This window comes from Bison bison, unplaced genomic scaffold (assembly GCF_000754665.1).
Source record: "Bison bison bison isolate TAMUID 2011002044 unplaced genomic scaffold, Bison_UMD1.0 scf7180017864207, whole genome shotgun sequence".
In the NCBI taxonomy this organism is placed as follows: Eukaryota; Metazoa; Chordata; class Mammalia; order Artiodactyla; family Bovidae; genus Bison; species Bison bison.
In genome coordinates, this window is record NW_011494779.1 from 1,892,845 (window position 1) to 1,910,701 (window position 17,857).

The following is a 17,857-nucleotide window of genomic DNA, read 5'->3' on the forward strand; positions in this document are numbered from 1 at the left end:
GAGTAGCCAAGAAATAACAGAGAACCTAAATTTGAGTAGCTGCAGAGTACATTCTTTTAAAATATGCCTCACTGTCTCTACTGCTCAAATTGGGGAAGGAGGAGAAATGGGAGAACATTAAAATGGAATAGCACTATATTTAACGTGTTTGTAATCAGCCCAGTTGACCCTCAGAGCCTTACTTTGTTTTTGTCTGTCTCAGTCCTTTTGATGAGAAATCCAGAACTAACACTGAGTAAACTTACACAGGTCAGATACATAAGTGTACTCAAAGTTGTGGTGCCACTTCAGTTACTTCCATCTGTGCTGTAACTTTGGCCTTTGTTTACAGAGAATATGGTTTATTTTGTTTGGTACAGAACCTAAATAACATTTAAGTAACAGTACTGAGAGACTTCTTTTTTAACTAGTGATTCTAAAATAGTAAGCAGTAGTTTAATACTTGGTTAGTTCTTGCTGTTACTACTCCTTTCCCTAATTCTGGATGCTACAGAGGTCATTTCACTAAAGGTAGGTTTCACTAAAGCTTAGGTTGTCATGGCACCATCTTGGCTAATGATGAAGAGAAATAGACTTAATAGGTCTTGAATCCAACTTAAAATACGCTATTTTTTTTGTATTCTGGGTTACTTTGTATAACTGTGAGGTTTGTATACAGTTTGATAACAGTAAATTGCTACTGAATGAAGACTAAATGCTGTTTTTATTAAATGAGATATGGAAAAATAAGGTATAGCTGTAAAAGTTTCAGGACCCTTTTCTGAAGTTAAAACTAATGTAGTCATTGTCCTATTTACAGTTAATTTTTTTTTTTTTACATTTGAATACAGATTTATGTTTTATCTACCATAATAGGTAACTGTCCAATGATACATATACCTGGCTTTACTTTTCCGGTTGTGGAGTATCTTTTGGAAGATATAATTGAAAAAATAAGGTAAGTAAATATTAGTAAGTAAAAGATTAAAAGTACTAATATACTTTAGTATATTAGTATCACTGTTGTCAAACTTTAGTCTAAGAAACTCACCCTTAACTATTTCTTTCTAAAACATTGTTTTTCCTTAAATCAGGGATTCCCAAACTTAGTTGCACATTGAGATCACTTGGAGTCTTTGAAAATCCACATTGACGCTCGTACCATATTATATTACAGAGCCTGGGCTTTAGCCACATATCAGTATTGTCTAAAGACTCCTGGGCAGAAAAGTTTGTGAATCTCTGTCTTTAGTGTTGAACTTCTGTTCTGATTCTCCTCCCTGGTATTCCTTTGCTGGCCTCCATTTCCCACCCTTTAAATATGATATTCCCCTAGAGTTCTCACCTTAGATGTTTCTCACCGTTTTATGATTTCACTGTGCAATCCTATTTCCATGACCATAGTTCCAGGTTTTCAGAACTATTTTCCTACAGCTTTCAGAACTATGGTTTCAAAACTGAATTCTTCCTGAATTCTAAACTTAACTAAATCTATACTCAGCAGCATTCCAGTATCACAGATTTCTTGAACCTCACATTTTTCAAACAAAAACTGTTATCTTATATTTGATTCCCACTGTGCTTCCACCAAAAAAAAAATCTATGTTGCTTAGTATGCTTTATAATGGTTGCTCCCGTTGTCTTCCACCCGGTTGTTTAAACTCTAAATCAAAGTAGCTGGGTGTTTCAAGCAGTTATGTTCCAGGATACGTTAACTGCTTTACACGCTTAGTAACCAAAGTACTGTAAGTCATTCTGTATCCCGTCCCACTTTCCCCCATGAAACCCTGAGAGCTTTCTCCTTGAACATACCTTCTCGTTTTTATTTTTTCTACTTAAGGTCCTTATTATCTCTCCTATGTTAGTATAAGAGTTTCTCCTGGGCACTGTGGTTTTCACTGTCACAGATGCTGCCATCTGTTTTCCCCAAAACTCTGGTCATGTAAGCTTTCTTCCCTAGGGTATGCCCCTTGAGATTTCTCTTTGAAAACTAGTTGAAGAACCTTTGTTGCTTTGTCATGGCCTAGAGCAGAGCAGCTCAGCTGGTATGCCCAAGTTATGATCCCATTCACGCTGGCCTTTAGCTGCTAGCAGGCTTCTTGAGGAGCCATCAAAATTACCTTAGTATCACTTGATGAGAGAGGGCTGAAGGCACAGACCCACAGGATCAGGTTCCAGCTTCTTAGCCTGTCACCCCAAGGCTCTTCACAGTCTGGCCCTGTCTGTCTAGTGGAATGCATTATGCCACTTCTCTTATGCACTGTCTCTTCTATGCCAGCTTGTGCCCTTTCTTTCATAGTTTTATGCTTTGTTACATGCTGTTTCCTCCTTTATTTGCCATCTTCGCCACTTTTCATATGTAAACTATTATGTAAGAACAAATCCCTGCCCATTCAGCCTTCTCTGATAACCTCTCACAGTGAGTTACCTTCTCAGCAAGACTGCCAGAGCACTTTTATCATATCTCTTGTACCGCTTACCTTATTGCCATGTGATATGTCTTGTTATATATGTCTCTTGCACTAGATTTCAAATTTTCAAAGTGGAAGATTTTGTCCTATGCATCTTTGTAACTAGTACATAGCACAGTGCCTGGCCTATAGTAAACATCTGAAAACTAAATGGACAGATGTAGAAACATTTGTGCTGAGATTTTTCAAGATTCCACAGCTTACTTGTTAAAGGAGAAAACCAGAAAGTGATAGTGGGAAGGTGAGAACAAAGATCCTACTGCATATTTTACATGGGGAAAAGTCAGCTGAATTTTGAATGGACATCTATATAACATATTTTTGAAACAATATGGCTTGCACTGTGCACTAAGATCTGAGAAAAAACAAGGGAACAACTCATTACACAACTTTGGAGCTTGTACCTAGATAGGGATACATACAGGCTATTATTCTTAAGGAGTACACTCTGGTCATACTCTCATGACCAGAGTTTTGGGGAAAACAGATGGCAGCATCTGTGAGAGTGAAGACCACAGTGCCCTCAGAGAAACTCTTACACTAACATAGGAGAGAGAATAAGGACCTTAAGTAGAAGAAGTAAAAACTAGAAGGTATGTTCAAGGAGAAAGCTCTCAGGGTTTTCATGGAGGAAGGTGGGACGGGATACAGAATGACTTAACAGTTCTTTGGTTACTGTTCTGGGTAAGTGAAGTGTGTGTAAGGCAGGGATAGCGTGGACCAGTCAGGAAAGCAGTGAGGTCGGCAGGCCAAGGAGGGAAATGTGTGTCAGGGAGGAACATGTTAAAGTGAAATAGTGTATGTTGGTCTTCCATGCTCTGGTTATATCATCAATGCTCATATATTTTTATGCTCTCCCTCCTCAGTTCCACTTTCAACCACGTGGCCCCGTTTCTTACCATAGCACATAAACCAGTTGTTTTCTAAGGTAATAACAGGCAACAACCTGACAGTAGAACAAGATTCAGGGACCAGTAATCTAACATAACATAAAGATGAATTGCTTCTTAAGGTCTCCAGAAGGCAGTGCATGTACACGGAATTGTAGTTAAGGGGAGTCTCTTGAAGCAACAGATAGTATCTGTGCACTTGTTCTGTAGCCAGCTCAAGAGGGGACGTGAAGTAGGGTAGTCATTGGATAGAAATTTTCAGCAGAGGCCCCACCTATTCCTTTTCCAGAGGAAGAGCTGCTCTGCAGGGAAGTAGGAAAGAAAATAGGTGAGATATTATGGAGGGTTGTGATTGGGTACTTGGGGAGGGGGGCTAAAGGTTACCTCTGATCCTATAATTGCTGGGAAGGGAGCCAGCTGTGGGTCCATCCTGCTGACTAGATTAATTTCTGTCTCAGGTTGCCCTACCTCACAGTGGTGCCTCTATATGTATCGAAGACTTAGGGGAGTCCTGGGTCACAGGTACTGAATAGGGAAGGGGATTGATGAATTCTTTGGGGTGTCCGCTATATGTCAGGCACCATGCTTTATCACTTCTTTTTCATTCTCATGTCAGTACTGTTAAAAGAGTATTAATCTCTCAAATAAGAAAACTAAAAGCCAGAGCCTTATACCTTTTCCAAGGTCACATAGCTAGTCAGTGGCAGAGCACGGACATCAGTCCCATTCTGTCTGACTCACAAAGCCCATGCTTCACACCCCCGATTCTTTCTAGATGCTCTCATCTAGGTTAACTCTGAGAGGCTTTGGGGTTAAAGTATAGGTTTATTTTTCTTTGTCTCTCTCCACTCCCATGCCTCTCACAACTCACTTATGGTAGGTGACGTGCACTGCAGCATGGTGAAGTCAAAGCATAGCACTGGACTGACTTGTAAGACATCTGAATGCTGATTCTGGTTCTGCCATTGTCTTTAAGACCTAGCAGAACTAAGTAGTTCTCAAGCATGAGTCTATGGATCTACAGACAGTTATAAATACACTGAATCTCCTGGGGCACTAAGTAAAATTGCTGGATGAGCAGACCCCAGCCAGACCTATTGTATTCAAATCACAAGGTATAGGATTGAGGAATCTCTTTTACAAACTCCACAGGCAATTATTTGTGGTCAGGTTTAGAAACCTCATATTCAAAGTCTGAGTCTTCTAGGCAATTGTTAACTATTATTTTGAACCTATATTAATGTTAACTTTTGATATAAAAGTAAATTCAAACTTAAAGATGGTATTTACTCAACCATTTAAATTTTTATTGCTGATAGAGCTTTTACATACTTTCATAAAGAATGATTTTAATCTAAAATGTTACGTGTTCATATTTGTAGATAAAAAATTTAACTAGTATTTACTAGAAAGTATAGTGAAGATGTTCTTTAAAATTTTTTTAAATCCTAAAAAGTCAGAGATGTTAGTGAAAACCAATTTTAAACAAAGTGAAGCTATTTAAGAGTATTTTTATTTTAGATATGTTCCAGAACAAAAAGAACACAGATCCCAGTTTAAGAAAGGTTTCATGCAAGGGCATGTGAATAGACAAGAAAAAGAAGAAAAAGAAGCAATCTATAAAGAACGCTGGCCAGGTTATCTAAGGGAATTGAGACAAAGGTAAGTCTGTTTTTTGTTTGAAAGTGAGAACATAGTGGCTAAACAAGATGCAGGTTTGTCTTGACTTTGTACATATTTAAGGGTAGCATTGTTGTTTAGTCACTCAGTGGTATCCAGCTCTTTTGTTATTTAGTCACTAAATGTAGCCTGCTAGGCCTCTCTGTCCATGGGGTTTCCCAGGCAAGAATACTGGAGTGTCATCTACATTGGCAGGCGGATTCTTTACTGCTGAGCTACCAGAGAAGCCCTGAGGATAACATTTCGAGTCTCATATTCTAGCTGGATACTCTACTGATTTGGCTTGTAAACACTATCATAATCCCAGTATTTCTTTTTATTTATTATGTTTTCCCATTTGCAGATTGAGTTAATTTTAAAATTTTATAAGTAAGTTAATTAAATGTCAGGAAACTGTCAAGTATTTCATGACTTTATATTTGACTTGATAGGTATTCTGCAAGCACTGTAGATGTTGTAGAAATGATGGATGATGAAAAAGTTGATCTGAATTTGATTGCTGCCCTTATTCGATACATTGTTTTGGAAGAAGAGGTTAGTTTTTTTTTTTTTTTTTTTATTTTCAAAGTGAAACATTTCAATTTCATATCAAGGACTTGAAAAAATTTTTTCTTAAATGCTTTTAAAAAAATAATCTTTGGAGGAAACAGCTTTTGATACCAGGAGCAAGAATTTCAAAATACCAAAATGATTTAGCAGTTTGACCTGTTTGAAGAAAAGACTCAACAAACGAAATGTCTGGATTATAAATCCTATTTTTAAAAAGCAAACTCTTTAGTTATAATTAGTAACTAAAAGTTATCTTGAGCTAATATAATTTTAACAAAGACTTAATTGTGCACAGAATTATACTCTTATTTTGTTATGTGATCCTTTATAACAGTTATTTCCCTTCTGCATAGGATGGTGCAATATTGGTCTTTCTACCAGGCTGGGACAACATCAGCACTTTACACGATCTCTTGATGTCACAAGTGATGTTTAAATCAGGTATTTTAGAAATGTATTTTTATTGTCGTTCTAAGAATGGTACTTGAGTTATGTGTAGCCTGGTTATTTTCTTTGATTTGAGTCCAAGTTGAGTTTTTTCAAAAGTTGGATTTTTTTTCCCCCCCTAAAGTTCTGGGTCAGAGATGAAGATGGTAGATACATAGTGAAGTTCCTTATTTAGATTTATGGTGAGACTGTTTCCCCTCTCTGCCTAAATTTGCCCAATAAAATCGAGTCTTTGGCATTTGAGGTTTTTGTTTCTTCACTCACTTCTGCAATTAGTTGGTCAGAAAAGAAGTTTGAATTTATCCTCTTAGGCCAGTATTTCTCAGCTCTAACTGTACAAGTCACTCATGGCACTTCTTTAAAAATGCAGACCCAGATCGCACCCTCACGCCAGATATTAGAATGTGACCTGCCAAATGTTAAATGTGACCTGAACATCTGAAGTTTAAAAAAAAATTTCTCAGATGATCTGATTGTTTAATAGGATGTTTTGAAAGATACAACCTCTTATGTTTTAGAGAAATGCATTGGAACATTTTTCTCCTGTGAAATTATAGCTTTTTCCGGAGTCACGGTTAACTTTAGTAAAATCAAAGCAAATTCCATTTAGTATTTTAAACAGTTCTGAATATACTTCTAGCCTTACTCTGTTGAAGTGCTTTGATACATTTTACTTTTTTAAAACACTGAAAAATATTTTGATCTAATTTTATTGGCTAAAATACTTTTAAAATCCCATCATGGCAATGCCCTCAAATCATTCACTATAATTAATTTTCTATTCTCTCACTGTAAAAATATTTTGTCTGATTACTATGACTTCTCTATAATGAAATTCTACTTTCTGTTTTCCTCATCATTGGTAACTTGTGTATAGAAAAAGTATAGGTCGTGATTCAACTATACAACCATATATATTTTTTAAAACAGAAATACTTCTCTGGCAACTTTGGCCTTTCCTTCCCCCATCATAAACTCTATTATATGATCTACTTTTAGTTTTAAAAATGTGAGTGTGTATGTATTTTCCAAGAAAAATGTGGAGATCATTTTGGAGGAAGTAGGGAAAGGGTATAATTCATTGTCTTTCTGATTTCTGATTTAATTATACTCAGGGATGGAAGTATTAATTTATAGTTCTACCACCAGCTTCAGTTCAGTGGCTGAGTCGTGTCTTACTCTTTGGAACCCCATGGACTGCAGCGTGCCAGGCTTCCCTGTCCAAACACCTGGAGCTTGCTCAAATTCATGTCCATCGAGTCGGTGATGTCATCCAACCATCTCATCCTCTGTCATCCCCTTCTCCTGCCTTCAATCTTTCCCAGCATCAGTGTCTTTTCCAGTGAGTCAGTTCTTCGTATCAGGTGGCCAAAGTATAACCACCAGCTTAATTTCTTTTAAAGAAAATCTTTCAAAAATTAAACATTCCTAATCTTTATCATTGTTTTGACTTCCCTGGTGGCTCAGAGGGTAAAGTGCCTGTCTACAATGCGGGAGACCTGGGTTCGATCCCTGGGTCGGGAAGATCCCCTGGAGAAGGAAATGGCAATCCACTCCAGTACTATTGCCTGGAAAATCCCATGGACAGAGGAGCCTGGTAGGCTACAGTCCATGGGGTTGCAAAGAGTAGGACACCACTGAACTACTTCACTTTCACTTTTCACTTTCAATCTTTATCATCATCTGATAATCCAGTCCATAATCAGATTTTCCCATTTTTCCCCCCAAAGTATCTTTCACAACTAGCTTGCTTAGACTGTAGAAAAAGTCAGACTGATATATCGTTTAGTTTTAGAATGGTACTCCCATCTTCCCTTTTCTTTCCCCATGGTGGAAAAGACTAGGTTCTACTTTCTGAAGATGTCTAAATCTTTATAGTATCATTTCATTTGATCATCTCTTAATCCTGTTTTCCTGCCAGCTGGAAGTTATATCTGAAGGCTTGATTCAATTCAAGTTAAGTTAGAGTGGATGTATTTCATACTGTGTCACAGAGATAAGTAATTGGAGGTATTCTTTGTTAAGCACTATTTGACAGCTTTTTACAGTTTAGAAGGGTCATAAAGGCTGTGGAAAGCACTGTATCTCCTGCGTAACAGCAGTTCTCTTTCTTGGAAAATACAACTACGATACCGGAATGTCTTCTGGACATTCTTGCCAGAGATTTAAGTTAGGTTACACTTTGGTAGCTATATCTGGCTGAAATTTACCCTTGTTTCTGTGACTCTCTCCTTCCCATTACTTACTACATCAAACTGTCTGTTGACTGATAATCATGAATGGGCTTGAGCAACTTGATTTTGAAACCTAAAACTTCCTATATTCCTAACAAAATTATTTTTTTTTAAAGTGGGCGACTTTTGGAATGTATTACATTTTACCAATGCTATTTCTTTATTTTTAAGTGGACATGGAAATTTAATAAGTAATTTGCTTTAAAATTTTCTTTGATTAAAGTAGGATTACCCAAAGTCTACAAACATATTCACCCATATTAAATAAAATCCTTTGATCTTTAGTTAGTGGTGGGAATGGAGTTAATGTTTTGTTTTGTATTTTTTGTAATATAATTTGAAAAGGTTGCTACCAACTTTTCAGCATTGTATAAGAATTGAGAATTTGCAGAAAAAATATTAACAAGTATATAAAATGTATATACTTGGTCTGATTGTACATGAGAATATAAATTAAGAATTACCATGTATTTTTTATGGAATTTTCTGCAGCTGTTTATCTTAAAGTTTAATTTTCTTCTTAATTTTCAGACAAGTTTATTATTATACCTTTACATTCTCTGATGCCTACAGTTAACCAGACACAGGTATGTTGTTAAATTTATCTTTCAAACTGAGGCAAGCTTTAAGGACTGCTTATTGTATGTTTTGTTTTATTTTTGAAAGCACATTTTAAAATAGTAATCCATACAAAAAATACTTCTTTGAGAACCTTTGCAAATGAGTCTTCAGGGAATGACTGCACAAAAATTTGGATAAGAGAGGGTAATCCATGAATCACATTAGTTTCATTGGCATTAGGGAAACATTTAAAGGTTGCTTTTATCAATAGCTTGTTTGGGTTTCCTGAATAAAATGAAAAGGTATGTGAAAGCCAATAAAAATATTCAACCTAGCAATGAATAATCTATGACATACACAGTTTGATACTGAGATTTTGATTTAACAGAATTAGTACATTTATAGGCATGAGATTTCAGTGATGTATTAGTAATTATGGTTTTGGATGTTTTGACTTTGTCAGATTCAGAGATCTCTAGTTAGAATGAACAGTGCATTCCCAAAGGAAAGGTAATTTTCTACTGTGTTTGCAGGCCCTGGTAGAATGAAATGGATCCATTTTTTCCACTTTGTAAGAAATAATATACATATTTTTAATTGAGGGCTTTTTACTATCTCTACTGGTATGATAGTTCTGAGTAAGGCTCAGCTAGCTAGATTAGGTACAGTGTGCATGTCTGAGGGAAGAGAAGAGGAAAGACAGAGCTCTTGATCCCAAAGATTGAATAAAAGAGTATGTGGTGTGGAAGTACTTCCATCGCTCATGCCATGACCATAAAATATTGATTCCTTTGCTAGAGGATATGTGACTAGACTGGCAAACAACATTTTCTCTTATTACCATTTTTATAAATGAGACGAGTTTATGATTTTTTTTTTTTTTTTTTGCTTTTCAGCCAAGTGGTGTCTACCATCATGACGTAGGATTTATTATGTGAAGGGGATCTTTTTAAGTCCATTTCAGTCTAAGTAGCTGGTATACAGTGGTACAGCTAGCTGGCATGCATTCTGATGATTGGGCATGTGCCTTATTGGTTGGTGTCATCTGTATGTCTGTACATGCTCAGTTAATCAGTTGTGACTGACTCTTTGCAACCCCGTGGACTGTAGTCCACCAGGTTCCTCTGTCCATGGAATTTTCCAGACAAGAACACTGGAGTAGGTTGTCATTTTCTACTCCAGGAGAATCTTCCCGACCCAGGGATCAAACCCTGCATCTCTTGTGTATCCCCCATTGGCAGGTAGATTCTTTACCACTGAGCCACCTGGGAAGCCCTGTTTTTATCTGTATAGTTTTTAAGTAATTCATAATTCTTTACACTTCTGTCCCTTTCCCTTAAAAAATTTGACAGCACAATAAACGTTTGCATTCTGCAGCATTTAAAAAAAAATTTTTTTAAGTTACCATATTTAAATATTAATAATTTTGTATACCACTTAAATATAAATTAAAATAATCTTTAAATTATAACCTTTCATTTGAAATCTTTATTTGTGATAGGGTTTTGATATCTAAGGGAGATTTGGTTTACCATAAGGGAATTTTGTGATATTAAAGATGATGTATAAGATATGACTGTATCTATAAATATTAGATGCATATGTCAGTGAATAAACACAGAATTGCTAAAAGTGAGCAGTACTTGAAGTAATTACTTTAATTGTAAGAATGGATGTATCAGAAATTCACTCTTGGGATTTTGATGTATGTATTCTTGCAGGTGTTTAAAAGAACTCCTCCTGGTGTTCGGAAAATAGTTATTGCTACCAACATTGCAGAGACTAGGTAAAACTTGTTTTTTAATTTCCAACTACTAATGGTTACATTTGTTTTGAGCACTATTAACAGTTAACATACCTTAATCTTTTTTCTACAAAATACTTTGTAATTTCTTTAAACCTATTTTAATTTAGTTGCAGTGAACATGGGTTGTTTTTTGTTTGTTTGTTTTAGCCTCTTCAGAAATAGGCTTTTAAGTGATTGTTTTAAAGCTTCCCTAAAGAAGCATGGGGACTGAGGTCAGTACTTCTGGTTGGGAGTAGAATTGATAGATTGTTTGGTAATCAGTTATATATACTCTTAAAATTATTCCATTGGAGATACTAATATACCAGTACAATCATTGCAACAGATTGTTCTGCAGAAGCTGGTGTTAATTCATGGCACTGGAGGGCTCACAGAGCTAGTTACAAAAGTCCTCAGGCAAGCTGTGAAGTTTGACTCAGGGCAGATAAGAATTGTGCACGTGATCTGTAGAAAGGGCACTGTGCTGCCACTGAAGCTGCTGATGCTGCCTGTGATGCGGTGTCTGATCCCCACTTGTAAATGTGGAAGAGTGGTGAAAATCCTAAACTACTGATTCAATAAAAAGTGTTTTAAGATCCCTGTCTGTAGATCTGGTATAGGCTAATATGCTTTAGATGTGTTTTTAACAATTTTTATGTATTTGTTTTCCAAACAGCATTACCATTGATGATGTAGTTTATGTAATAGATGGAGGAAAAATAAAGGAGACGCACTTTGACACACAGAACAACATCAGTACAATGTCTGCTGAGTGGGTCAGTAAAGCCAACGCTAAACAGAGGAAAGGTCGAGCTGGAAGGTAAGATCAGACCTTTGAAGTCCTTACAAAAACACCAAAAATTTTGTGTACCAAATTTACTTAAGGAAGTTCCCTTTCATCTTTTTAAAAACTTAACTGCAGCATGTTTTTACTCCCCAGCAGATGGGGGAGTCGTTTTAATCATAGTTGTTTTGGGAAAAGTATCTGTCAGGTTTTTTATTTTATGGTTTTTCTACCTCTAATTCCTCATTCTGGTTAATTAAAGTTAATATTCTTATTAGCTATATTATCTGTGATTGTGTTTCTTTTTTAAACATATTACTAATAATGATTGCTATTAATAATACTTGAATGTCAGATCATCCTCTAGAGACTTATACACATTAACTTGCTTAATCCTCCCACAGTGCTGTGAAGTAGGTTATTATCTCTCTTTTGAGGGTAAAGAAACTAAGGTATAGAAAAATAAAGTCATCTAAAGTCATCTCTCCAAAGTCACACAGCGTTACAAGTAGCAGAGCCAGGAATTTGAATTTAGGTGGTTTGGTTCCACAGCCTGGGCTCCTAATCACTATACTTCACAGCTGTACTGGTTTTTCACTATGAGTTACCAAGGAAAATCCTTTTTCCCACTTACGTGATAGCATGAGAAATAAAAATACCTTTTTTTTTGTTTGTTTGGTTGCCCGTGGTATTTTTTGTGGTGAGCAGGAGCTACTCTTCTCTGAAGTGCATGTGCTTCTAATGGTGATGGTTTCTCTTGTTGGGGCGCACAAGCTCTAGGCGCACGGGATTCAGAAATTGTGGCATGTGGGCTCTAGAGTGCAATCTCAGTACTTGTGGTGCACAGGCTTAGTTGTTCTGCAGTATGTGGGATCTTCTTCGACCCAGGGATCGAACTTCTGTCCTCTGCATTGGTAGGCAGATTCTTACTCACTGTACCACCAGGGAAGTCCAGTACCTCTGTTTTAATGATCAGAGAAAAGATTTGCCTATAACACAAGTAATTGCCCTTATTACTTGTTTTAATGCATACTTCAGAATATTTTACACCCTAACTCATACGAGTGATAGAATCATGTCTGGAGTTTGAAGAGTTTTTATTTTACCTCTTACATGTAGAATAAACAAGATTTCCCTTAATTTTCAAGGAGTTAAAAAAAAATCTTTTGACAGACCATTTATCAGCCTTTTAATAAGTTTATACTATATATTTAAAGCTGTCGCTCATTATGTTTGCAGATTATTCCAGTATAACTTGTCTTCAGGTAGTGTATTGGATTATGCAGTTGGTGCTCTTGAGTCATAGTCCTGGCTTAGTCCAAGAAGTGTACCTTCTACTCTATTAAGAGGGGATAATTTGATTGGGAGCCTAGCAAGATTGAGGTTTCCCCATGCAGACCAGTCACTAAATGTAAAGTATTGCATTTTATAGAATTCTTCATCCCCACTAACCTGGTGAAAGTTAGTTGTGGAATTGCAGTGTTTTTGTTGATGTTTTTAATTGAAGCATAGTTGCTTTACAGTGTTGCTTTAGTTTCTGCTGTACCACACAGTGATTCAGCTTTTATATATATATATAGTATTTTAATTCAAAGGGAAAATAGTCCCCTGTGGGCTCTATGATACAAATTTCCTTTAGCAAAGCTAATTAAGATTGATAATTATTTTGAAGGCCAGTGCAAACTGTTTATTATGTGGTCCTTGGTGGAGATCCTATAGATAGGTAATGGGTCCTCTGAGCCACCAGATAAGCCCATCATTCAGATCAGTAGATGCAAATAAGGAAAAAAATTGTTTCCAACATCTCTCTGAGAGTTCACTAGATAGCACATACCTAAGAGCTTTTAAAATAATAATAGGTTAACCTAATAACAGGATTTGTTATATAAAGTGCTCACAAGGCCCAGAGATTAACCTATGTATACTGCTGATTTTGTGTCAACCAGTCTGGAGTCTGTGAGAAGCAGGTAACCAAATTTTATTGGTAGGAGGAGGGAACCTTGTCTTTTTTAGCACTAGGACTTAGGATTAGTGGATTTAAGCTTATTCAGAAAAGATGAGGAAAAGGAATATATGAATAACAATGAAGTAACAAGTAAATTAGTTATGATGTGGCTTGTAAGAAATAGATATTGACTGCTTTCCCTGCCTTTTCTTTTCTCTGGAATTCTAAAAGTCACTGATAATACTTACCTGCCCACCCCCCTCCTTGTTGTTGGTTTTTTTTCTTTTTAAAGAGTTCAACCTGGTCATTGCTATCATCTATATAACAGTCTTAGAGCAAGCCTTCTAGATGACTATCAACTGCCAGAAATTTTAAGAACGCCTTTGGAAGAACTTTGTTTACAGATAAAGGTAAATTAAGTGGGAGAATTAAAGTAAATAAGGTTCTAGTTTTCAGCATGTTTTATAGAGGAAAGTAATATGTTAATCTGCCAGAAAGAATTTAGACCACCATTTGTTTTTGTGTTAGTACAGTTTGACCCCTGAGCAGCCTGAGGGTTAGACTTGCAAGGTATCCCTTCTCTGCCTCAGAAAATGACTCACCCAAGGGTGGGTCATTAAAACAGCTTGGTTAGAATCCAGAGTCAGACCCTAGTCCTGTTGATTCTACATGTTGTGTTTGCTGATTGAACACAAACTTTGCCCTGCACTTAGTTAATTTAAAGGTCTGTAAAATGAAAATACAAGTACTATATTTTTTGGAAAAAAAATCTGCATAGACATGAACTTATGCAGTTCAAAATCGATAAACTGTAAACTGTTTTTAAGCTTCTGTCACGTGTATATTAAACAGCTTTTAATTACATACTGCTCCAGAGCCAGACTATCTGGGATTGAATCCCAAGTCTTGTGGCAAGCTAGTTCTTTTATATTGGGCAAGTTATTTAAATTAACTTCATAAAATTCTTAGAACAGTGCCTGGCACATGGGAAGTGTTCAGTAAATCTTAGCTACTGTCACTACATCTTAAGATTCCCTCATTTTTAGCATCATATATTTGATAAAATTAGCCACCTTATTTTGAAGATAATCGGTAATCAACTTGTTGAGATTTTAACCTGCTACTTTTCTCATTAATTGAGTTAGTGGGTGTTGAAAGTAATATGTTGGCCTTTAAACATTTAGAATCACAAACATAATTTTCACTTATTCTGGTGAAATAACTAACTGGAAAATCGTGTATAGGTTTGCTTTATTTGAGTGAGTGACATGGGGAAGACTAAACTCTATATCCATATATGACATGTTTAATTATATTTGTCTCTCCCCAGATTTTAAGACTAGGTGGAATTGCTCACTTTCTTAGTAGGCTAATGGATCCACCATCGAATGAAGCAGTGTTACTCTCCATAAAACACCTGATGGAACTGGTAAATTTGTTTTTTGTTTTTTAATAAATTCTAACTTAGATTTAGAGTGCTTAAGTAAAGCAAGCTAATTATAAAATTTACTCTTAATTATTGCAAAGTAGGCCAATGAATGTGTAGGACCAAATTGATTCCCTATTTGGCTGTTCAGCTTTAAGTATGAAATAAGTTATAAAATGATACTGTTGTGATTTACTTGTCATACTGGGCTCTTTCCACACAAGTTTTTTCATTGTAGGCATGACTTAAAATTACATATAATTTTGAAATCTTTCCATTTCAATCTTTTAAAACTTTGGAATCTTTCAGTTTCTTGTTTTGATCCTCTTCACTTGTATTCTTGAAAGGAATTTGGTTGCTGTATTCTTTCTGATTTTCATAGTGTTTTTATAGCTTTGTCAAATCTAAGCAACTTAATGACAGTATGGACATCTTATAAAGGCAGCTTTTCTATTTTTGAAGGAATACTAGCACGTGACTTTTCCCCAGACTATATCCCACTACCTATCATTTTCTTAACAGCTTTTTCCCTTAGTTTATTTTATGAAGTCAGTGTTTTGAGGAACAGGTTTCATTGTCTTGCTGCTGCTAAGTCACTTCAGTTGTGTCCGACTCTGTGTGACCCCGTAGACGGCAGCCCACCAGGCTCCCCCATCCCTGGGATTCTCCAGGCAAGAACACTGGAGTGGGTTGCCATTTCCTTCTCCAATGCATGAAAGTGAAAAGGGAAAGTGAAGTCGCTCCGTCGTGTCCGACTCTTCACGACCCCATGGACTGCAGCCTACCAGGCTCCTCCATCCATGGGTTTTTCCAGGCAAGAGTACTGGAATGGGGTACCATTGCCTTCATTGTCTTAGGTGCCCACTTAGTTGGTAGCCATCCCTATACAATACCACTTTGAGAAGCCACACACGACTGGCTGCAAGTTCGTGCCCAAAGTAGAGAGAAAGAACAGAACTGTGCTGTCCAACTCAGTATCCACTAGCCACAGGTGACTATTTAAGTTTTGAATTAAATTACAAATTCAGTATCATGGTCATACTCACACATTTTAGAAATTGAATTAGACACATGCGGCTAGTGGTTACTGCATGAACGGTGCAGAAATGACACTCCATCAGTGCTGCAAGTTCTGTTGATCAGTGATGGGTTAGAGGATGCTGATGGGTGTATTTTACATATTTAAAAATATTTTTTTTGAGCCATCTATGTAGATAGTTTTGAGAATTTAGTCCATATGAAAACATTGAAATAAGCTTGTAATGTGAGTTGTTTAAATGAAAAGTATTATAACTGATCTGACCATTTTTGTTTGAATTGGGGTTAGATTTAGTGAGGTTGCTGATATTAGGGAACAGTATGGTTTTATTGACTTTAAAATTAAAGTCTTCCCCTCTGGATTTTTCTCTAATAGAACATAGCAAGAGAGAGCTAGGTGGTGATCAGAGAATCAACTTATTTGTGGTAGAGACAGATGACCAGAGGACAGCTGGAGTCTGAAGCCAGAGTGGGATAACTTCCTTTCTCCTGACTGAATTTAAGAACCAGTCTTGACTGAGCCATTTACAAGCAACAAAATTGTGAAAAGTCCTGGGACATCCTTGCCAACAGTAGGGTCCGAAGCCTGCATTATGAAAAAACTTTTTTATAATGCAATGCAGAATGCCCATCCAGGATAAAAGAGCAAAACAAAGCATTCAGCTTAATGATTTATTACAAAGTGAGCACTGTTATTTTTAATCATGTCAAGAAGTTAAGAACATCTCTGGGATACTAAAAGGCCACTGCCTACCCTCTCCCATCACTCCCTGAGTCTCAAAAATAACATCTATCATGACTGATGGTAGTCTCTTGCTTTTCTTGATGATTTTACCAACCAGAATACATCTCTATAAAGAGCTCAATTTAATTTGATCCTTTATAAACTTTACAGAAATCCACATGGGATGTTGGGAGTTTTGGAAGAATAGGGTTCTGAATTTTTTCAGTGAACATTGTGAAATTCATGTGCATTACTGCTTTTAGCTGTGTATAGTTCATTCATTTTCATTTCTTTATATGGCTACTGAAAGGTATTTTTGGTTGTTGTTTAATCAATAAGTTGTGTCCGCCAGTTTTGTGACCCCATGAACTGCAGCCCACCGGGCTCCTCTGTCCCTGGCTTTTCCCAGGAGGGAGTACTGGAGTGGCTTGCCATTTCCCTTCTCCAGGGGACTGAACCTGCATCTCCTGAATAGGCAGGTGGATTCTTCACCACTTAGCCACCTGGGGCTTCTGGTGGCTCAGACGGTAAAGAATCTGCCTTCAATGCAGGAGACCCAGATCTGATCCCTGGGTCGGGAAGATCTTTTGGAGAAGGGAATGGCTACCCACTCCAGTATTCTTTACTGGAGAATTCCGTAGAAGAGCCTGATGGAGCCCATGGGGTTGCAAAAGAGTCCAACACAACTGAGTGACGAACACTCACACTTTGACTTGGGAAGCCCCAAAGGCATTTTACTTATTTCCAATTTGAAGGAATTAGATACACTGGTATGAATATTCTTCAGTATTTATTGTTTCTCAGTGTACATGTTTAAGTGTTTCTCATAGGTATACGTGTAGGAGTGAATTCAGTAGGTAATGCCCAACCATTTTCCAAAGTTGTCAGACTACTTACATTCCTACCAGGGCCAGTGGTAGGTTGGTATTCTCATTGCTCTATAGCATCACCAACCTATAGTCTTTTATTGTAAACATGTTGATAGGTATGTTGTAGTTTAATAGTTTTAATTTGCATTACAGTGAGTGCCATTGAATTTGTATGCAGCTTTTCATGCTTCCAGCCCATTTGGATAGTCTCATTTGTAAATTTCTGGTGCCAGTTTTTGTGTTGTGTCATAGGAGGTCATTATATATACTTTTTGTATACTATTGATCTGAGCCTTTTGTCAGTTGTATATTGCATATGTTTGTATTTTTACCTTATCACTTTTTACTTGTTTTTTTGTGAACAAATTCCTAATTTTAAAGTGAAATATATATCAGTTTTTTCTTTATTGTTACTGCTTTTTATCCTTTGATGAGTCTTTATCTACCCTGGAGTCATGGTGATAATACTGTTTT

General features: G+C 36.6%; 1 protein-coding gene across 2 annotated transcripts in view; it reads left to right on the top strand.

Annotated features, from left to right (window-relative positions):
- The window catches only part of DHX36 (DEAH (Asp-Glu-Ala-His) box polypeptide 36), a 47,454-nt gene that overhangs the window by 14,474 nt on the left and 15,123 nt on the right, over positions 1-17,857 (top strand). For both annotated transcript variants that reach the window (XM_010844748.1, XM_010844749.1), the window contains 9 exons: positions 856-937; positions 4,862-5,002; positions 5,452-5,554; positions 5,923-6,010; positions 8,782-8,837; positions 10,533-10,597; positions 11,274-11,417; positions 13,619-13,736; positions 14,657-14,755. In XM_010844748.1, the coding sequence (XP_010843050.1) occupies positions 856-937; positions 4,862-5,002; positions 5,452-5,554; positions 5,923-6,010; positions 8,782-8,837; positions 10,533-10,597; positions 11,274-11,417; positions 13,619-13,736; positions 14,657-14,755 (896 nt within the window). The remainder of the gene's footprint in view (positions 1-855; positions 938-4,861; positions 5,003-5,451; positions 5,555-5,922; positions 6,011-8,781; positions 8,838-10,532; positions 10,598-11,273; positions 11,418-13,618; positions 13,737-14,656; positions 14,756-17,857) is intronic.